Below are 22,500 nucleotides of genomic sequence, written 5' to 3' on the forward strand. Positions count from 1 at the left end.
ACCCTAGGTATGATTTGATGGATGAGCGAAATTCAGCTGGTGAACTAGACATGCGGCAAGCCGGTGGAAGTGTATTCCACCTGGCAGCGCCCAAATAAGAAATTGCACGAAAGCCATATCGGGTGTTAGCGGGGGCAGAACAAGAGCAGCAGAGACTTGGCCACGGATGGTGGCTGCAGTGCGAGCATCATGGGCGCGCAAGGTAAAGCGGTCTCGCAGAAGAGGACTAGCAAGTCCATTCAGGCAGCGGTAAACAAAAACATAGGTTTTGAAGTTGAGGCGTTTCTCAAGGGCGTGCACGTTTGTATGACTGTATAGAAGAGTGGTGGAAGTCATTCTATCCAACGAAAATATTCTCTTCAAAGGGGAAGTTCGGTGAAAAATTTAAATTTCACAGTCCGTAGAGTTCGGGGCGCTGGGTTGAATGGTCTTTGTCCGAGGAGGCTGCGGCCTATGGTTCGTCAGATACGCCCAATCGAACATGTGCGAATTTGAGCGCGCCTCACCCAAATCCAGGTGATGACGTCACAGCGTGCAGCCAGGTAGCCACACTATCTAGATGTGTACAAAACGGCCATATTTGGAGCGCGTTCGATTGGGGAACCGTTTGTCGCAGCTTCTTCGGACCAAGACCATTCGATTCAGTGTTACAACCACTACGTACCCTGTGATTTTCAGCTCGGTAAACCTCGAGGTTGTACCGTATTTTAGCCGTTTCCGAGTTGAACTTTTTCCGTATAGTACGGGGGCCAGGGCTGAAAAAAGTGCTTCAAAAAAAGTTTCGTTCCGACTTTTAGCGCACATCAATTTGACACCACAGAGTCATAGCGGGGGCAATACAGACATGAAATCTAAAAAAAAACACTTCGAAAAGTGAATGGAAGGTCCCGAACGAGGTGATTTTGTCCTCCACTCGGCCATTGCGTGCCGTATGCCCTGGAAGTCGTAAAATAATGACTTGTCAAGACAGATGAGACTTTCCTACACAACCCCAGTGCAGGCCCGCTGCACAAAACTAGTTACTTCAGTCCTGACACGCAGGTGATGGTTTTGGCACCACGAAGGGCCCGGGCAACAATTTCGAAAGTGGAGTAGGATGAGGTATGTCCTGAATGACTGGGTTAACTCTCTCTCCTCCGATCGACTTCCGAGTCAGTCCTGGACTCCTGGTATTGTTGACACGCACGTAGCGGTTTCGCCTTTCGGCACCACGAAGGGGCTGCACCTCTAGCACCAACAATGTGACTTTCACGATGGTAATCTGGCACCATCATGGAGGTGCCTGGATGTCGGAGGGCAAACATACGCCGAGGGCAACTCGGCAAAGCCTCTCTGCTCCCGTCGTCAAGCCAGGACGGAAAGTCAGATTGCATTTCAAGGGCCGCTGTGCTGGTGGTAGAACATTGGAGGTTGGCCGATTCATTTCGGGTCAATAATGCAGAGTTGCATGGCTTAATTAAAAAAACCTAGCGAATTGTATTGTGTTGTATTCTATATTTTACTTCGCAAAGTCAAACGGAATCATAGCCCAATATGATAGCGTAGGGTGGTGGGGTTCGCTTCATTGAGCATTCGTTTCAGCCCTACACTCAACGAGGTGTGCTAAAAGAAGAGGGAAAAGAAAGAATAGAACACCAGCAGAGACCAACAGCAGTAGCAATAATGAAAGAAAAAGAACAAAGGAAGGAGAGAAAGGAACACACTACACCTCAAGAACTCTCCGTGAAACATTCACGACCACTGTTGGCAAACAACTGCAAATCCAACACGTTCTTCTTCGGAACACCTAATTTAGAACCCAACTTATGAATGTACAAGGCTTCCAAATTAATACACCAAGGTGCAACTACTTAGACCTACCACGTCTGGTGTTAATTTTTTTCTCAGGCCCTTGGGCCATTTACTCCAGTCGCTGCATGGTGGTTGCGTGTCTGCCATTCCCAGCAAAAATAATTCGCAGAAATTGGATATAATTCCAGATTGAACGGTTGCGAAAGGAGAGCACATCAAATTTTAGTTAAGCGTGAGTCCGTGGCGACTATTATGGAGGTGCACCTTCACAGCCGACAATGACTCACGCTTGTGTTCGGAATGTGTTTGTCGCGCTGGAAATGCAACGTCACTGTAAGTTGGTATCGCTGGTGATCTTTTGGCTCGGAAAGCACTACAAAATGCTGTGCTCTCGGAGCTCACAAGCCATTGCACAACATTAGCCCACTCAAGCTAGACTGGCGAGGTGTAAATTCCTAGGAACACTGCCTTTGGAGCAAGAAGCTGTGCATTCTGGCAGGTTTGCCGAGTGCCGGATACGATAGACTTCCCGTGTGGTCTGGATGGAGGCCGGGCGTCAGTCAAGTGTCAATTATTTTAATCAACTGGCGAAGCTCGATCCACTACGACACACAGTTCGGCAATAGTGGATACATTTTTGGAAGGGCATTTGTTCAAATGCTGACACTCCGGAACGCGCTGCGACAGCTATGGCGGTGATGCAGCCCACCTTTCAGGACGTGCCCTCGCTGCCATGTACGGCTGCTTTCAGGCTTGCCTCTGATATGGCCAACATTCGATGACACGTGGGGCTATCGATTCGTGCTAGGAATTCGACATGTCGCCAGTCACTCTCTGACTGGATGGCTGAACATGGCAAGGTAAATGCATGCTGATGGTTGCTCTTTTTTTTAAATAATTATAACATAAAATACACTTTTTGAAGAACTTCGAACTCCTGTGTAGCCTTGTCATATTTTCAGTACACCCAACTCGCAACACACGAACAGGCCTTGGCTACACCACGTACAGTAAACTGTCTAAATTTTCACTGTTCGTGTGGTGCGAGTTGGGTGTGCTGAAAATAAAATACACTCGTACAGACATTAGACGCGTTCCATTACACGTTCCCGACCCAGATTTTGGGAATAGACAAATCTTTGTCCAAATCGGGCAGTGTGCATGCAGCAGATATCTGCCAAGGATGTGAGCGTCAAGTGTGTACCGGAAGAATCTGAAGTTCAGCCTCCGCTTCGGAATGAGTAGAGCGGAATCTAACGGCGTGTGTATCGCGACCAACAGTAGAATGGACGAAGCTGTATGTAGCACAGCGCATCCATAGACTCTTTTAATTATTGGTGAATAATCTGAGTTCGTTCTCGTCTACCTGTAGAGTAGAGTGGATGTTGGAAAGCGAAGACGGTAGATGGTAGCTTACGGGCGCAGTTCTACCCGTTTCGGTAGTACATCGATTTTTACAGGACAGTGCACGATTTTTTGTGGAAACCAGCCTCCATTGCTACTCAAGTGCAGAGATAACTTACATGGTCGCTTAATAGGGGATTCACACGACACGCAAACTCACTCTTTTTACTCGTGTGACCCAAGCGCGTGCAAAATCTTGATAAACTTGCTCGGGGGTCTTACGCCCAAGTTTGTCCTTTGAGCTCGTGTAAAAACAGCGAAAGTACTTGAGCATGGTGCTGATGTACATGAGTACACAGACGCATGCGAGATTTGCACGGGTCTGTTGTCCGTGTGAATCCGATGGGCAGCTTGTCCACTTTTACGCAAACGTGTTTTCGTTCATTTTCACTTCGTGTGAATACCCTATAAACAGAAGGTCGCTTACACCAGGTGTCACCAAGAGTGCCTTCTTACAGGGTACCCTAAATGTGCCAATACAAGGTTACGGAAGCGAGAAACAGATGTGCATAGGCGAATCGTTGCTCACTCTCAGGCACGAATATCAGTTGCCGGCTTCCAGATCCCACCGCAGTACGAGTCGTGCCGTTATGTAGAACTCTGACAGCGCTCCGGCAATCCGGCCAATAGGCAAGATCACAGCTCCACACTCTCGCCGCCTATGGGTGCTCACTGCTGTAATGGTGCATGTAGTCATGACAACGTGCGCGGTGAGGCTGCGGTACTACTGTCGTGGACATGGAAATCCGGTCGCACGTCTAGCGGCCCCAGGGCGCTGGCCATGCAGCCGTGGATAAGCGGTAGATCCACACACAGGCATTTATGTGCTGCAGCCCGCTGGTACAACTCGTACGGTCGCATCGGATCAATATGATTGTGCACTCTGCACGCAACGTTCAGTACGCCCTGAGGGCGCCGGCCCCGGTCAATCGACCGGGTTTCCATGTCCACGGCAGTGGTACTAGTACTAGTTTTAAAGTGCCAACATTGTAGAGCCGGAGCATGTTGACAAAAGAAAACTATCCTTAAGCGACCACCCCACGGTGCAAGGGAAAGCGGTCGTTAAAGCCAGGTGGTCTTTAGAACCAGGTCCCACAGTGTCTGTGTAGAACTGTCCGTGCACGGAAAACAGTCATTATGAGCAGGTGCTCTCTTAAACGAGCTAGAGGTCGCTTAAACCAGGTTTACTGTAAAGATATTCTCCTAGCATAGGAACAACGCAGGTCTCAACGAGGCAGCAAGAAAAATAATTATAAAAATATACAACAAAAAAACAACCACAACAACAAAATTGGAACACAGCAGTGTACCAGGGGAACATACTACAGTCCATTCATCGGAAACCTATATCGCTGGCTTTTGAAAGTCGGATTTGGGCCGAATTGAGGATCAAAAACCCACTTTAAATATCAAAAATCAGGGTTTAGGATTTTCTTCTCCATACATTTTGCCATGGCATACCTGTCCTAATTTTGTAAAACCTGGCTGAATTTATATTTCCCTGTTCTTGGACTTTTCTGGCCTCAAATGTGGCAAGGAGTAATTGCACGGTGTAGTATCGTTTCTTCTTCAGTCCAAAACAACCAGAGTCCAGAGTCAAACCATGCACAGCAACTAAAAGCCGCGAAGTCCGTTTCACGCGCGCGCGGGAAACGGCACATGCTACATGCATCATGAATGTCTGGAGTGGCCAAGGAATGCCACAGCGTGTAGGAACACGTGAACACTACATCTCTCCCAAGCACAGATGAAAAAACGTAGGGTGAAAAGTGGAAAACTGAAAACTGAAAACACGAGGCATGGATAAATGACTTGATGTCAGGCTGTCCCTCTCCCTATGCTACAGATAGAAAAGGCGGAGCAGGTAAACAGTCACACAAAGGATAAAAGGGAAAAAACTGAAGCCAGTCTGAGATTCAGGGTGGACTTGATGTACACATACATCAGGTGGCGCGTGCTGTTTGGAAATATTTGTGGACCGCCTTGGCCGAGCGCGGTGGCTGCTGACGCCGCCGGTGGGGCAGGGGTGGTGTTGTCGGTGGTGGCGGCGGGGTAGGTAGTGGAGGCTCGGGCGACGGAGGATGAACCACGATAGCGGGAGCCGGCTTCATAAATGACACATGCCTAGAGACCCGCTGGCCTGTGACTGGATGGGTGATGACCACGGTGGAGCCCGTCATCTCGTCCACAGTCCATGGGTTTGGATCCCAGATTGAGTCGAGCTTGTTGTGCTGCCGTTCGTTCTTGCGCAGAACTTGTTGACCCGGCTTGAGGGTGATGGTCGAAGCCGGTTGCGCACTGCGATGGTGGTTCGCCGCCTCGCATTGGCGGGCGCGGAACGCATGCTCCTTGTTCGCCGTGACGGTCGCATCTGGTGCTGGGGCCGTGCACAGGCTGGGGAGAGTGTCCCGGATGCTGCGGCCGAACATGATGGTAGCTGGCGGCAGGCCTGTGGCGGGGTGGGGAGTGGTGCGGTATGCGAGTAGCCACTCGTCAAGTGCAGCACGCAAATCTCGGCCATCCAGTTGGGCAGCACGGAGGACCTTGCCGATCGTGCGGTTCATCCGCTCCACTGCACCATTGGCTTGGGGCCAGAGAGGAGGCGTGCAACGGTGAGCGATGCCCATCTGGGCCAGGAAACGGTTGAACTCCACCGAGCGGAACTGGGGGCCGTTGTCAGAGACCACTTCTTCTGGCAGGCCGAATGCTGCGAACGCACTGCGGAGCACTGCAAGTACGCCAGCTGTAGCGGGAGTGGAGTTGAACACGTGAGTGACTGGGTAGCGACTCAGTTGGTCCACCGCAACCAAGAGTGTGCTTCCGCCTGGCAAGGGGCCATACAGGTCGACAAACACCCGTTGCCATGGCGCCGTCGATGGTGGGGTCGGTGTGGATTCCGGCCTGTATGGGCCTGTTGGCGTGTTTGCCTGACAGGAGAGGCATTGGCGGCAGAGGGATTCCGCAGCGGACGTCATGCCAGGCCACCAGACTTTCGTGTACAGTCGTTGCTTGGTCCGTGTCATGCCTTGGTGGCTGGAGTGGGCCAGTTGAAGTGTCCGCTCTCGGAGAGACAGTGGAATCACCAGACGATGGTCCTTGAGCAGGAGACCGTCGGCGGCGGAGAGTTCATGCCTTTGCGTGTAGAAAGGGCGGATGTCCACTGCCTTGTCGTCCCACATGCCCGTCTGCAGTGACAGCAGCACGGCCTGGAGCGTTGAGTCTGCTCGAGTTGTGCCTTGGATGTCGGACAAGAGGAGGGCGTTGGGAACAGAGGACTGCGCGATGGCATTGATATAGGCGGTGTCCTCCTCCTCACCAACATTCGGCAGGGGAGGATGTGGCTGAGGGTGACGACTCAAGACGTCTGCTGGGTTGGAAGGGCCAGGTTCATACACCAGCTTGAAGTGGAGGTCTTGGACCTTGAGAGCCATCCGTTCAATGCAGGGTGGAGGTCGTGAAGACGGGTGAAGCAGCTGTAGAAGGGGCTTGTGGTCGGTGTGGACCGTGAAGCCGGGGTCGCCGCTGAGGAAATGGGAGAAGCGCAAGCAGCCGTACTTCACACCGAGGGCTTCGCGTTCCATTTGCGAATAACGCTGCTCAGTGGGGGTCAGGCTGCGGCTTGCGAATGCGACTGGTTTCAGCTCGGAGTGATCCTGGACGACTGCTTCGGGAGACTGGCAGAGGATGGCGCCAAGGCCAACGGGTGAGGCATCGACGTAAAGGTGAGTGTGTTTGGTACGGTCGAAGTAGGCGAGGGCCCGATCAGCTGCTATGTCGGCTTTGATGGCATCGAATGCTGCCTGAGCCTCGGGTGACCAATCCCACTGCTGACCCTTGCCAAGGAGTTTCCGCAGGGGTGCCGTCTTGGTGGCCATGTCGGGGATGTAATGGCGCATGAATGTCGCCAAACCCAGGAAACTCTTGATATCGGAAGCTGACTTGGGTGTGGCGAAAACAGCAATGCTCTCTTTGTGGTGTGGTGCAGCCTGAGTGCCCCGGCGACTGTAGATAGTCGACATGAAGGCCAGGCGGGTTTGGCGAAACTGGCACTTCGCCAGGTTGAGGGTAACATTGTGGGCACGTAGGCGTTGCAGGCAGGCGTGCAGGCGCTCATCGTGGACTTGGGCCGTCTCGCCGTAGATGAATATATTGTCGTGCACGCTGCGAACACCTGGGAGACCCGCGAGGACACGGTCCATGGTCCGCTGGAGGATCTCAGACGCTGAAGCCAACCCCATGGCGAGTCGCTTGCACCGCATTAGGCCGAGGGGTGTGTGGAACACGGTGAAAAGACGGGATGACTCGGCCAGTGAGATCTGGTGGAAGGCCTTGTTCATATCCAACTCGGTGAACACGGTGGCCCCTGGCATGTCGGAAGTAATCTCCTCAAGCGTGGGGATGGGATGGCGTTCCCGGGCCGCAACGGCATTGACATCACGGAAATCCTGCGTGAGGCGCACTTTGCCCTTGCGCTTCGGCACGACCACCATTCGGGCAACCCATGGGGTGGGGCCAGTGGCAGGCTCGATGACATCCAATGCGAGCTGCTCATGGAGCTCAGCGAGCGCGTCCTCCTGGAGGTGGACAGCCACTTTGGATGGTGCGTGAGCGACAGGGCGGGCGTTGCCATCTACGTAGATATGGGCTTCTACGTCGTTGATGCAGCCGAGGCCCTGGAAGCGGTCGTGGTACTCAGCAAGGTCGTCTGGCAGTTGCGGACTTTCGATGCTGTGGACCAGCTGGATGAGGCCAAAACGCATGGCGGTCTCGCGGCCAACGATAGCAGCGGTACGTGGCGCGTGTGCGACAACGAGGAATGTTGCCGTCGAACTCATGGTAGCGGAGGAAACACAGAGGGGGATGCTACCCAGAAGAGGAAGAGGTGAAGTTGAGCCGTAAGCAAAGATTTGCACATCCGTTTGCTGAAGTGCTGCACCAGGGGCAACCTTTGCCAGGTCATCAGTATTGATGATATTGTGACTGGCACCACTATCCACCAAGACAGTCAGGGGTATGCCGTTGACGTGCACGGTGCGCCGGGCATCCTCACGGCAGGGTGCCGTAGATGGGCGAGGCGGAGAGTCGGTAGAAAACAGCTCTGCGCCAATCTCTAAAGAATGAATGGCATGGTGGCCGCTGTTGACAGCGTGCTGGTCAGCGTGTTGGTGGGGACGGCGTTCCCTGAACGTGCGGGCCTGGATGGCGGAGTCCGAGGCGCGGCATGCCGCAGCGAAATGGTTTGGCTTGCCACAGCGGCTACAGAACTGGCCCTTGGCAGCGTCACATGTGGCATGGCCTGGCTTTCCACACCGGTAGCAGGTCAGACCGGATGAGGTAGACTGTGGACACTGGGCTTGGGGCTGGCGTGCAGCTGCGTAGCCGTGGCGCTGTGACCCCGAGAGGGCATCCACATGGGCAGGCTGGGGTGCTGCTGACGCCAGGGAAGCGACGTGGGCGTCCTGCTGTGAAGCCACTGAAGAGCCCAGAGAGGCGTCCTTGATGGCGAGTACATGGGTGATGCTGGCCTCATACGCGCGGGCTGCTTTCAGAGCTTTGTCGGAGTCGAGGCCATCGATCTCCAGCAGTTTTCGCCGAAGGGCGTCGGACTTGCAGCCGATAATCAGCTGGTCCAAGACAGCCAATTTCTCCGCGGCCATATCCGGGAAGCCGCTGCGTTTCACGTGGTCGCTCAAACGACAACAGAAACCCTGCATAGTCTCGTTCGGCTGTTGACGAAGCTGACGGAAATTGAACCTGAGGAGCGTTTTGTTTTGGTGTTTATCGAACTCGTCCTGCAATGCTTTGGCGAGGTCGTCGAATGTTGCCCCTGTGTTGCTGAGAGTGGGCACGAGTTGCTGGATGTCGTCTCCTCCCAGGTACTGGAGTAGCCCACGCTGTTGGTCGTCATCGCCAATTTTGGACGCAGCAAGATAAAGTTTGAAACTCCGTGTCCAGGCGGGCCAGCGCGTGGCGGCATCGTAGAGGGAGACATAAATAGGAAAAGGTCCAGGGGGCGGAATGGCGGGTGGTCGGTCACCCATGCTCGCCGCGGAGGAACGAAATAGCTCGCAGCGCCAATGTAGTATCGTTTCTTCTTCAGTCCAAAACAACCAGAGTCCAGAGTCAAACCATGCACAGCAACTAAAAGCCGCGATGTCCGTTTCACGCGCGCGCGGGAAACGGCACATGCTACATGCATCATGAATGTCTGGAGTGGCCAAGGAATGCCACAGCGCGTAGGAACACGTGAACACTACACACGGGTCACACAATGCAGGATGTACTGTTGTTTTCACGATATCTACAACTATGTGAGAGAGACACCAAAAAGTTATGGTGCCAGTTTCCAATGAATGGGCTGTAAGTAGCAAAAACGATCCCCTACAAACAAATCTTCTTTTCCAAATATCAGAAAATACTCTTCAAGCAACAAAATATGGGTAACCACGTTTAGCTAGGCTACTCAAGCTTAGAAATTGCACATGTAGTAGAGCTTCTTGGTGGTTGTCGAATACGAGTTGCTGTTGCTGGCATAGGCAGTTGCTTCTGAATCCCGTTGTCCCAGCCATACAACGGGAGTGTAGTCGAGATTGAAGTATCGGCGGACCTTCTTCAAGAGCCGCTGGACGCAGCCATCTGCAAATTCTGCTGCACCCGGTAAGCGACCAATTTCTTTCTGGTTGGCTTTTGAGCAGGCTATTTGGGCTGTTTGGAATGTGGCTTCTGTGTTGTTGAACATGGCTACAATGGTTCCAATTTGCGGGCAGAATTCCGTGAACGGATGATCTAGTTTGCAAGGGCAGTGAAAACGCACCAGAGACACCAGTTATACATTTTTTAAACAATTAGGATCAATTGTTAAGTTTTGGCATATCAAGCCAAAGGGTGCATGGCCCCTATTCATCAAAGAATGAGCCAGACGAAAATCCGTCAACAAAACTATCTTCCGGGGTAGAAACCGCACTTTAGACACCTGTATAAAAATTTAAACCGGGCAGATGTCCGCAATTCATGACAAACAAAAACTGGGTGCGACTTGTACTCCAGTGCGGCTTATACTGCGGCAAATATGGTAATGATGTTCTAGTGGTGGTTCATGTTTATGGTCTTTAGCATTAAAATTTAAGGTTGCCGAGTTCAAAGGTCTTTCTACCGACTGACATGTGGCTGCCTAGCAAGGTCGCAGATGCATTGCTTAGTTGTGAGTTTGAAATAGAAAGCTGAAAACCAAATCCTGATGGGGCCAAAACCTCAATGGCCGTGCTGACGTTTTTTATCATCCAAATTCCTTTGAGGAAAGGATGCAAATGGGAAAAATCTGAAGAAAATTGATTGTCACGAAAAGGACTCGAACCAGGGACCTTCGCTTGAGGCCAGCGATGCTCTAATGACTGAGCTATGGAGTTTCAACTCCCTGCAAATGTGATGCACCCAGTGTCGGCCAGGTTTCTTGGCTGTAATGTGGTTCATAGAGCCATCGCCGCACCTGTTAGCGCAGTACAGGCTCCTTTTCGCCATTGCTGCTGTCTAACTCTTTCGTTGATACTTTGCAGTCAAACCGACCACCCCGCTTCGAGCAGAGCGCTGGCCAACAATGTCAGAGGATCATCCAAATCCATTTTTACGATAAATAAGTTAGAGGCTATGCGAAGGAAGTTATGGTGGTGAGTCAGCGGCACAGCGTACGGGCGATATGCAGACAGTGTGAAGGAGGACCACTCATAAGCGCCAACTTATGTATACAGAGTGAGGCCCTACAGTCCATTTCAAAACTATAGATGCGTACCTAGGCAAAAACCGTTATGCCAGCATCTATACCACATAAAATCAGTGATCACTTTGTGCATAATTTTTTCCAAATTGGGCGTCTGTTATCCAATCCTTTAGAAACTATGTGAGAGTAATTGTGGAGCGATCCTGAGCAATATTCCGAAAACTATTCTCAAAAAGTCCCAGCCAAATTTGAAATATTTCAAAAACCCGTCTATAGTTTTGAAATGCACTGTAGAGACTCGCAAGTGAATCACTCTCCCTCTCTCTTTGATGTTATGGCAGAAACTCACAAAATGCGAGGAATTTTAACGCTCATAAAAGAAAATATGCATGAGCACAGCTCACTACTCACCACGTGGAATTGCGAAACAGCTGTGTGCGGCAACAATTCCCTTGCAGAACGCATTGGGACAGATCTTCATGTAGTCTGGGCGGAAATCCTGGCACTTTTTGCCACACACGGTGTTCACTGGATACGTCACGTGTAAATGCACACACACACACACAGTCGCACACACACATGCAAACACACACACACACACACACTCGCACACACAACACGCACCCGCACACACACACACACACACACACACACATACACATACACATACACATACACACACATGCACACACACACACACATACGCGCACGCACTCACTCACACACACAAACACACACACACATACACACGCATACATGCATACACAAGCACACACATACACACACATACACACGCACACATGCGCACACACCCACACACAAATGCACACACACACACATGCACACATGGTCCCACGCTCACACACGCTCACACACCCAAACACACACAAACACACACACAAACACACACAAATGCACACACGCACACACATGCACACAAGCACACACACACGCACGCACACACGCACACAAGCACACAAGCACACGCACACCCACACACACACATGCACACACACACACACACACACACACACACACACACACACACACACACACACACAAATGCACACACATGCACACACATGCACACACATGCCCACACGCACACACGCACTCACTCGCACACACGCACACAAATGCACACACATGCAAGTAAAATAAAAGTCAACAACAACTACATGCACAGACCCACATGCAAACACACACACACATACACATATACACACGCATACACTTGTGCACGCACACACGCGCACACACACACGTACACACACACACATGCTCACACATGTACATACACAAGCAGATACTCACACAAATGCATTCACACGAACATGCAGCACTCATGCCCACATAAAAAGTCACATATCTCTCTCCCACAAACACACACACACACACACACACACACACACACACACGCGCGCTCTCTCTCTCTCTCTCTCTCCATCTATCTCTCTATCTAGCTATCTGCCTATTTTCTGCCTATATGCCTGCCTATAACGTCTGTCTGCCTGGAGTTCTGTCTGTGTGTCTGTGTCAGTGTTTATCTCTGTGTGCGGTAATAACGCACATATAAGCACATGCGCTTATAAGTGAATTTTTGCTACGAATCCGATTTTCAAAAATGAAATATTTTTCAACTAAACGCGCATATGCGATCAGAGTTCATTTGCCAGCGTCCTTGTGTTTGACTGGGTGTTGTAGTGTCAGTTTCATGGTTCCGAATATGGGCGCATGCGCCTATATGTGCGTTACTACGGCATGTGTCTGTGTCAATCTGTCTGTCTCCCAGGCTGCCTGTCTGTCTATCTAACTATCCATTTATCTATCTTTCTCTCCCTCCAAATAGGTTGAAAGTATGTCAGGTGGTTCTGTCCAGAGGCTTTAAGCCTAGCAGTAGCTGATCTAATCTCTGCCCATGTTGGCACATCACAGTGGACTGGTTTCACATCTTTGCCACGGGAATAAGTTTCAATACAGAAATTGATCATGTCGTGTGGACAGTGGAACCAACAGGGCTGACATCATGTGACCCATAGATGCAGGGGTTGAATGGAGTTGGAACCAACATGGCTGTCCAGTATGGTCATGTGACCTATAGATGCAGGGGTTGAGTGGAGTTTGAACAAACATGGCTGACATCATGTGACCCACAGATGCATGGGTTGACTGGAGTTGGAACCAACATGGCCTACAGTCCATTTCAAAACTATAGACGCGTACCTAGGCAAAGACCGTTATGCCAGCATCTATACCACATAAAATCTGTGATCACTTTGTGCAAGAATTTTTTCCAAATCGGGCGTCTGTTATCCAATCGTTTAGAAACTATATGAGAGTAATTGTGGAGCGGTCCTGAGCAATATTCCGAAAACTATTCTCAAAAAGTTCCAGCCAAATTTGAAATATTTCAAAAACCCTACGCGTCTATAGTTTTGAAACGGACTGTAGATCATGTGACCCATAGATGCAGGGGTTGAGTGGAGTTGGAACAAACATGGCTGACATCATGTGACCCATAGAGGCCGCGTTTGTGTGGGGTTGGAACAAACATGGCTGTCCCTGTATGGTCATGTGATAGATGTGAAACCGACTTATAGCAGATTCCTATGCACTACAGTAAAACCTGTCAATGCGACCACCTTGATACGGCGATCACCTGCCTCAGAAGACCGCTGTAACCAGGACCAAGGGATGCTACAGTCAAACCTCTTTGGGACGAACACCAAGGGACCAGTGGTATTTGTTTGCAATAACGGGAGTTCTTCATATCCGTATGTTATACCCAGTGAATACACAGTGAGTTATCCAATAGAGCTATGAACACTAGTTCTTCTAAAGCGAAAGTTTGTCTTATCAGTGTTCTTTTTAACGAGGTTTCACTGTGTTTCCAGTCAAACGACCCTGGATGAGGAGACCACCTGGTTACAGAGACCACTTTTTGCAGGTCCCTTGAGCGGTCGTCTTAGACAGGTTTCACTGTATCCTAGTATCACCATAGCAACACTTGCACCGTATTCACGGAACTTACGCGATTGGCCCTGCAGGAAAGTCTCGGCTTGGCTGAAGGAAATAACGTATGCCTTTTGCGGGTTGAACAGTGCTTCGCAGAGTCTATAGTCGGCAACAAGTGGGTTGTTCTGAAGCCTAATCTCTCTGCAGAAACAAGATCAGAGAAACACAGAGCACAATGGCCCGATCGATTTTGTTCAAAATTTCACAGGTCTTTAATCCCATAGCAGGGACGTCGGAAGGTAATTTAGTGTGGTACGGTCAGCCATCTGAAGTACAATTCACTCGTGTGGGGAAGGGGTGGCTGAGACGAAAATTTTGGAAATTTAGAGTCCAGATCAGTGTATTTTATTGATTCACGGGGTACCTGGGGCAAAAAGTGGTACGGTCAATACCGTGGTAACCGTACCGTCTCCGACGCCCCTGCATAGTAATGAGAAAAGGACCAAGAAACGTGGGACATGGGACATTCCATTCCTGATCTTGGTGCACTCACATGCATTGGTCCTGCAATCCGTATTCAGCAATGCACAACGGGCCTTTTTTGCCAATCTTCCTCACAAACGCAAACCAAGCGAAATGCACAATGCTCCCGCCCGTACTAATGTTTAAAACTACTTACGCGGTTTCTGTAAAGCTCTTGAACAGAAGTGGCCGAAGCGAGAAGAGTTTGTTTGATGATAGATCCCTGAAAGAAATAGAAAGCAGTGTACACAAAACACAATGGCTGAAGATCACTGCAGAGCCATCCTCCGCGCCCACCGTGAAAATGCAGCTGCTGAGAGTTATACATGCCACAAGGCCATAACGATGGCATTTCAGGATGCACCGGCCACATGGGATTATCATATATTCAAGCAGGAATGCCAACAGCATTGGTGGAATGCCCCGTTGTGTACAAGTAGGAGTAGTAATTTTGCAACTTGAAGCACAACTTATGATCAATTATTGCTACCAGAGCCGCGTGTATAATGGTCTATTGATTAAATGCGGAGCTGCCAGATCCGAAAAGGTTGGCACGGCGATGAGAGAATTGCGTTTGAAAGTTGAATGTGCTGTGTGGAGAGATGTCAACGCATTTATAAAACCATTGCGCAATGACGTAATTTGTACCATAAACACCCTACACAGCCACCTGGGCACGTCAGGCGAAATTACTGGTCAGTCGGCGACACGCATTTTTCACAAAAATTTGCGTTTCACCTGCTGGGAGAGTATGCGTGTACTCGAGTCTCATCCTGAGCACGTTTTTTTCTTCCTTTTTTCAGCTCCAGTATAGCTGTATTTTTCATTGCAAAGCCGTCCTCGATTGTTGTGTTCGTTGTTCAAATGAACTGGACATTCAATCATGAAGGCAGAGGACATAGGAGCCTGATTGGAGTTTCTCGTGGCATAGGACGGCCACACAGAGACACTTTGGGATTTTCTGAATATAAAATACCGTACGCACGATGCTGAGATCAATTTGTGCGATATCAAATTGTTTGTGATCTACCACATCGAGCAGAACGGGATCCAAACACAAGCTTACCGACGGTTAGGCTGCCGACCTGACTGGACAAATGATCCCTGGCTTCACCAGACGCCAGAAGTAGGACACCATGTCCTTTGCCGCAACGTCCATCTCCAAAAAGAACTCCATCTTCGTCGTGAAAAGGCTTAAAATACTCAATATTCGACCGAGATTCGCGGACTTGCGCTTTCTCGGATCGATTAATTTCCGGTTGGAACAGTTGCAGGGCCGCTTTCCGCCACTGTTTCAACAGGCAATGGCTCCAAAGCATGCCTGGAACAAGCCATATCGAGGTTGCAAGCCACCCCTCTCAACAACAAAAAAGAAGAAATTCGAAATTTCAATGGTGGAAGATATACTATGAAGAGAATTTCAAAAAGTATATTTCGCGGAGCGATCGCTCAACCTACGTCATTCAAACTTTGCAGGATGGTTCAGACGTACATGCTAGGCATGGAACCACAGGCGATGATGCCATAGCTGACACACAGAGTAACACACACAGCAGATTCGTGTGCACAGATACTAAATTAGTGGACGTCGTCATCTTCTTCTCGATGATCTCGAATGTACTATGACGTGCTATTTCGCCTGACGATGGTCGTCTGGGGTGTTGAACAGTGCATTCCTGATCCCAGCGTACTCACGTGCATTACGCATACCTTCCATATTTGGCAATGCGCGACGGGCTTATTCAAATAGCTGGCAACACAACGTATGAACATCTGACTATAAGCAATCAACTGTGTTGTTTTCTTTATGTTCCTCCTTCTCTTTTCACTCTGTCCTCCCTCTCTATATAATCCGTTCCGCCACAGCTGGAGCTCACCCCTCAGTTCAACTGATTAATTGGCCATCTTTTGATGTGCCAGGAGTGGTTGTCTAATAAGCCCATTGCGCAATGCCGTAATTATTTGTACGGCGAACACCCCACACAGCCGCCTGGGCATGGTCGTCGGGGGTGTTGAACAGCTCATCCCTGATCGTCGTAGAAGCCCATCACCTGGACTTAAACCCCCGACGACACCAGCGTACTCACATGCATTACTCCTGCAATCCATATTTGGCAATGCGCAACGGGCATATTGCAAAGTTAAAAGACAACCTGATTTTGCGTAGGTCATCCGCTCCCAGGTACTAGCAATAAATATGTTCTTAGATAGACCCTGTATAGTAGAGACCCGTTTTTAGTTTGACAGCATGCTACAAGGCGGTGGAACACCTTGTGGTCGTAAGACCGGGGCTCTGTCAACCGTGGCTGGTTGTAGAAAGGGGCACTGTTTCAGAGCACGGTGTCCTACCACCTCGTAAAATGCTGTCAAACTAGTGATAAATATGCATCACACGGCAGCCAGGACGTCAGGTACTTACAGCAATTGGACATCAGGCAGATTGGAGAAAGCAAAACCAGTCTGCGTGATCCGGTTTGCAGACAGGTCACTGCACATGCACACGAGCACACACACACACACACACACGCATGCACATACACACACGCACACACACACATGCGTGCACACACACACACACACACACACACACACACATGCACGCACACAGACGCACGCACGCACATACACACACACATACACACACAAGCAAACGATCACAGTTGAATTACCCCACAGATCGCAGAGACTATTATTTTTTTAAAGTTAAAGCTAAAATTTGCATTTTAATGCCAGTAGTTCGATTTTCATCTATGCTGACAGTGCATGCTAGAATTGATCACAGAGCCGGCCTAGCACATGTCGGATCAAAGTGCCCTGTTACACATGGGAACGATCTATAAAATTTAGTTAGCTCTAAAGTGAATGTTTCAACGATGATTCATAACAGGCAAGAATCCCGCAAGATGGACTGCTACCAACTGTGTGGTCCCCTGTTTTGGTATTCCCTATCAATGGCCCAGTGGCGTGTCCAGGATTTGGCTGAGGGGGGGTTGCGGCTGGGATCAAGGCGGGATGGGGTGGGGGTAGATGACATCATGCTACTGTCCCAGGTCAGCCATTTTGAAAACCGATGTCAGGAAGCTCCTCCTGTAGCCCCCTTCTTCAACAGTTATTCACCCGAACGGCCCCAGGGCCAGAGACAGTTCCGGAGGATCAGCGCACCACATGGGGACAAGTGTCGACCTTGCTTCAAGTTCCCTTTCTTCGTGGGCTTGAGGGACGATCGAGCATGATGTTTTGGGGAAGCATTCTCTGGAACGCTCTCCCCTCTGATTTTAGAGTGATACGTGTCCCTGGTCCCTTCCGAAAAACTCTTTCTCCCATTGCTATACTTACTTTGTGAATATCCTCGTTAAACTTTTATTATCTGCCATAAATTCCAACCTTCTCATCTATCAATCATTTGTGCATGCATGTCTATAAAATCAACCACGTGTTCCTTACTCCATGAGATTGTCTTTCTATTCTTTGACTCCATGAAATTATTGTCTTTCTATTTCTGACTCCATGAAATTGTTCTTCATATAAATTTTTCCCTTTCTTCTTTTGGTCCTTTCTGTCTTATATTATTATTATTATCATTTCTTGTTTTCCCTTGCATATCATTCTGTGAGAACCTGTCCTATGGGCAGGTGGGAAGGCATCTCTGCCTGTGCATGTGCCTGCGGCAGCAGGAGTTGCGCCGCCACAGGAACGCTTTACAAAAATTCCAGGCTCTGCTGGCTAGAGCTTGGCCTTTTGGGATGTCCCTGAGACATCGAAGAAAAGCCTTCGAGTTAACCAAAACACGATTCGAACGAGGATGATCGCCTGAGCCCTCGGCATTCGAATCGTGTTTTGGTTGACTCGATCGAAGACTTTTCTTCGATGTTTGTACCGTTGAAGACGCGTCGAGCGCGTCCCAGCAGGGATCACACTGTACAACAGTACACAGTCAGGTCACCGTGTTTCTGTAGCCGTGCATGCTCACTGTACGTAGACTCTACTCTGTAGACTGTACTGTACTAGTCTTTAAAATATACTAATAAAAACCTCTGCATATTTTTGTGATGAATGCAAGTTGTTTATATCGTGTATAGACCTCAATAAAAAACCTGTAGCTATAAAACATGGCTGTAAAAACCTGCCAGTGATAAAAAACCTGTATAAAAAACCTGTAGCTATAAAAAACCTGTAGCTATAAAAAACCACTTTTTAGGGATTGAATAGGAGAATATGCAGAAAAATAGAGTAGAGCGTAGAGTAATAGAACGAGAGATCACAACAAGAAGAAGAGATACAAAAATTCACTTATCATCATCATCATGCTCCTTCTTTGGCTTCTTCTTCAATTTCAAACTCGGGCGATTCTTACGTTTCTCAGGCAGCTGTGGAGTTACGTTGATAGTAACATTCGACCAAGTTGAGCCTTGAGCAGAGAACAGAGAGCCCAGTGGTGAAGGACTAGATGATGCAGCAGCAGCGACAGCAGCAGGCGGTGCAGACACGGGTGAAGCAGATACAGGTGCTGGTGATGTCTGCGGACTAACATTTTCCTTGTCAATTGCTTTTGACAAAGCCATGACATCCGATGCCGTCGGTCGGTCATATGCCTGAAGTGACTGCACATTGCGATGACCACTTACGGTGCAGATCTTGCGATCCTCAGCTCCGGAGGCCTTCATGTGGGATATAGAAGTAACACGGACGCAGTGGTTAGTGTACGTCTGGCCAAGGCCAGCGGCTGAAGAAATCTCCTTCATCATCTTTCCTGCATAGCAGTATCACAAAATATACAGAAACAGATATCTTAATGAGTGAAATGAGTCATTCATCACAACCTCCAGAATCTCAATAAAAATTAGGTACAAGTATAGAACACCTGAGAGGGAACACTGACACCAATCACAGAAGCTTGGAACAAGAGTTATACAAAACGCCGTTCAAAATGGGAGAAAATACAGCTACTTACCCAATGTGTTGTGTCCAAGTGCCGACTTCATAAACCAAACATCACAGTCCATGGCGAGCACTCCACTTCCGTACTTTGCCCGCTGGAATAGACGATCCATTTCTGGATGGAGCTTTGACAGGTACCTTCGGAAAACAGCGATCATATCAGATCTTGTGATTGCTCCGCTGGTCTCGGTATGGCTCCCTGTCAGACCACCCTGATGGTTCTTTGACATATAATCAGCGTGCAGAACAATGGCTTCCTCACCAGCGATTGTCGTGAATACGAGGTCGGATGGCTTGAGCTGGGATTGTGCCTCGTTTCCACGAAGACAGAAATGGATCGTGCAGTTGAACCACACGTACTGAGTGAGCTTCTTTACGTCAAGAGTAGTGCTCACGTCTGCGAAATACCCGGACAGTTTCTCCCAGTCTGCATCGCAAATCGTCTCCTTGTGCGTGACCGGGGCCTCTCGACCATTCTTCTTTTTGTCCTTGAGAACAGCATCGAGCAGTTTGTTGGCGCGGTCGAACTTTAGACTTTTCAAGTCAATTCCTCTGTTGAAGATATTGAGTTGGCGCTGGATAGCACCTCTGGCCGCAATCATAGAAGCACGCTTGTACTCAGTTTTATCCTTTTTCCTGGCACAGCAGTAAAAGGACTCCAATAAAGAGGCTAATGTTTCCTCTTCGATGCTCATCCAGTCAGCGTCCTTTTCCTGTAGAAGTTTTCGGGCATCTTCATTGTCCGAACAAAAGTCTTTGAACACAGACATCCAAAACCTCGTTGCCTGCTTTGTTTTCTGAGGTACTGCTTCGTCTAGAAGACGAGCCTTCTCTTCGTCAGAAACTGGAACGAAACGAGAAGAGGAAGCTGAATCTGCCATCTTGCCAAAGTTGCCCAAAGACAGAAAGAACGAAAACGCACGATGAGCCTGCAAAAAGATTGATCCAAAATGGAGTCTCATGAAAATCGTTTTTTATTAGTTTATTTTAAAAAGAATAGAAACTTCGCCCTCGTGTTCACGAAAAATAAAAACCCTCGTCAAAAAACCTCGGCTTCGCCTCGGTTTTTTGACTCGGGTTTTTATTTTTCGTAAACACTCGGGCTCAGTTACTATTCTATAAGTAGTGTGTACAATCAACACCAGCTCGAGCACCGCATGCGCGCACCGTGCAACCGCTTTTGGACAATCGTTTCAGGCCGCGCGCGCCCCGAGCCTACTGCCTAGTCTAGCTCGACCCGGCGCGCTCCCTGTATTATTTTTCGAAACCTAGGTCGAAATTTTTGAGGGGGGGGCGCGCGCCCCCCGCGCCCCCCCCCCTAAACCCGCCACTGATGGCAAAAACAAAGCTCATTTCTCTCCTGCGTACGCAACATAACACAACACATGGTTGTAGGCAGCTTGGAGCAACGACAACACCGCATGGACCGAAGAGCTGTTGGCCAGTTCGTTGTAGAACGTCAGTGCCGTCGGTCAGTTATCGCATGAGCTGATTGCTTAGTAACTGGTGGTGTTGGTGGACAGTATAGCGTAACTTGTAGTTACTTGGTCCTTTCTCTTTTGTATAAATTAAACCCTGGCTCTCCATCCGGGACCGAAGAAGTGTCGGTGAAAAGCAGAAGACTGTGACTAATATTAGTTGATCAGACGCATGTTTTTATTGACAGCATAAAAATTAATGATGATGCAAAGAAAGAAAAACACTCAAGCATGTTAGTTGTATGTATGTATGCACTCGAGTATGTTAGTTGATGGTTCTCGAGCCCCAGTGAACAGGCTCGCTGCGGACAACTCGAATATTCCTAAGCAGATCTAATAACACTGGTATTCCCTCACCTCACCCACCGGCATGCACGCCTCATGTAGCAGAGCATTTGGCAGAATTGGCAAGTTAAAGTATCACCTCAGGTACTGTCTGTCCTGTTCGGCATTCCATCATATCCTCTCCAAATGCAATATCATTGATGAAAGGTTGGTGCACGCTGTGTGAATGCACGTGTGCATGTGTGAGTGTGTGTGTGTGTGTGTGTGTGTGTGTGTGTGTGTGTGTGTGTGTGTGTGTGTGTGTGTGTGTGTGTGTGTGTGTGTGTGTGTGCATGTGTGTGTGTGTGCATGTGTGTGAGTGTGTGTGTGTGTGTCTGTGGGTGGGTGCATGTGTGTGAGTGTGTGCATGTGTGTGTGTGTGTGTGTGTGTGTGTGTGTGTGTGTGTGTGTGTGTGTGTGTGTGTGTGTGTGTGTGTGTGTGTGTGTGTGTGTGTGCATGTGTGTGTGTGTGTGTGTGTGTGTGTGTGTGTGTGTGTGTGTGTGTGTGTGTGTGTGTGTGTATGTGTGTGCAAGCTAGTCCGGTTGGTGGGTACACTTATGCCTGATTGTGTTGGGTCTGTTGCCAACAGGCTCGGCTGCTTGAAGGTGTATTGTTGTATCTGCCACCTTTGTTGGTTTCTGGTTACTTTCTATTTGAAGTATACATACCTGTTGACCATGGACTGCTTCTGGCTAGATTAACTCTTGTGTAATCAATGATGCTAGTGACGCTTAGATCAGATCCACTCTGATTTAGCCACCCACACTAGTAGCAAGTATTACCTTCACTGGGGGCAGGGGTAACTGCAGTTGGATCTCAGGACGGATACCCTGATGCCGTCAATCCTTTTTCTGCACCTTGTCCTCACCCACTTACTGAGGTGTGGTGAGCCCATAAGGGGGATCATTTTCAAGTCCACCCAGAGTTTTGGGGATTTCAGGGGGTGTCGGCCGTTGGGCGGTTCAATAGCCAGTTGAGTCATCTTTCCAAGATTCCTTTTGAGTCTCTCTCCCCTCTCCCGGGGAGACCCACGTGACCAGTTTTGGCAGTGAGCAAGTACAAGTGTGTGTGTGTGTGTGTGTGTGTGTGTGTGTGTGTGTGTGTGTGTGTGTGTGTGTATGTGTGTGTGTGTGTGTGTGTGTGTGTGTGTGTGTGTGTGTGTGTGTGAGTGTGTGTGTGTGTATGTGTGTGTGTGTGTGTGTGTGTGTGTGTGTGTGTGTATGTGTGTGTGTGTGTGTGTATGCGTGTGTATGTGTGTGTGTGCGTGTGTATGTGTGTGTGTGTGTATGTGTATGTGTGTGTGTGTGTGTGTGTGTGTGCGTGTGTGTGTGTGTGTGTGTGCGTGTGTGTGTATGTGTGTGTGTGTGTGTGTA

At 49.3% G+C, this 22,500-nt stretch overlaps 2 protein-coding genes and 1 long non-coding RNA gene across 3 annotated transcripts in view; all 3 read right to left on the reverse strand.

Annotated features, from left to right (window-relative positions):
- Window positions 1-9,410: 9,410 nt before the first annotated feature.
- LOC135821662 (uncharacterized) lies at window positions 9,411-16,103 on the reverse strand. Its single transcript, XM_065334661.1, has 5 exons — window positions 16,078-16,103; window positions 14,544-14,609; window positions 13,941-14,065; window positions 11,321-11,437; window positions 9,411-9,981 (listed from the first exon to the last, which is right to left on the reverse strand). Exons 1-5 carry the CDS (start codon window positions 16,101-16,103, stop codon window positions 9,665-9,667), a joined length of 651 nt encoding a protein of 216 aa, XP_065190733.1. The 3' UTR covers window positions 9,411-9,664.
- A 715-nt stretch (window positions 16,104-16,818) lies between these two features.
- The window catches only part of LOC135820575 (uncharacterized), a 7,073-nt gene continuing 1,391 nt past the window's right edge, over window positions 16,819-22,500 (reverse strand). The window contains exon 3 of the long non-coding RNA XR_010554116.1: window positions 16,819-16,874. This is a non-coding gene — a long non-coding RNA (uncharacterized LOC135820575). The remainder of the gene's footprint in view (window positions 16,875-22,500) is intronic.
- LOC135820574 (uncharacterized) lies at window positions 18,340-20,226 on the reverse strand. The gene is made up of 2 exons (XM_065333642.1): window positions 19,338-20,226; window positions 18,340-19,136 (listed from the first exon to the last, which is right to left on the reverse strand). Exons 1-2 carry the CDS (start codon window positions 20,203-20,205, stop codon window positions 18,673-18,675), a joined length of 1,332 nt encoding a protein of 443 aa, XP_065189714.1. The 5' UTR covers window positions 20,206-20,226; the 3' UTR covers window positions 18,340-18,672.

The sequence above is a fragment of the Sycon ciliatum genome, chromosome 7 (assembly GCF_964019385.1).
Source record: "Sycon ciliatum chromosome 7, ocSycCili1.1, whole genome shotgun sequence".
Lineage (NCBI taxonomy): Eukaryota > Metazoa > Porifera > Calcarea > Leucosolenida > Sycettidae > Sycon > Sycon ciliatum.

Excerpts from the sequence above, each read along its gene's own strand:
- LOC135821662 (XM_065334661.1), bottom strand. The coding sequence starts at position 16,103 with ATGGAAGGTATGCGTAATGCACGTGA. Across the intron at positions 14,610-16,077 it reads GGTATGCGTAATGCACGTGA|GGATCTATCATCAAACAAAC; the intron begins GTACGCTGGGAT and ends TATTTCTTTCAG. Across the intron at positions 14,066-14,543 it reads AAGAGCTTTACAGAAACCGC|AGAGATTAGGCTTCAGAACA; the intron begins GTAAGTAGTTTT and ends TTGTTTCTGCAG.
- LOC135820574 (XM_065333642.1), bottom strand. The coding sequence starts at position 20,205 with ATGGCAGATTCAGCTTCCTCTTCTCGTTTCGTTCCAGTTTCTGACGAA. Across the intron at positions 19,137-19,337 it reads ACTTGGACACAACACATTGG|GAAAGATGATGAAGGAGATT; the intron begins GTAAGTAGCTGT and ends ACTGCTATGCAG.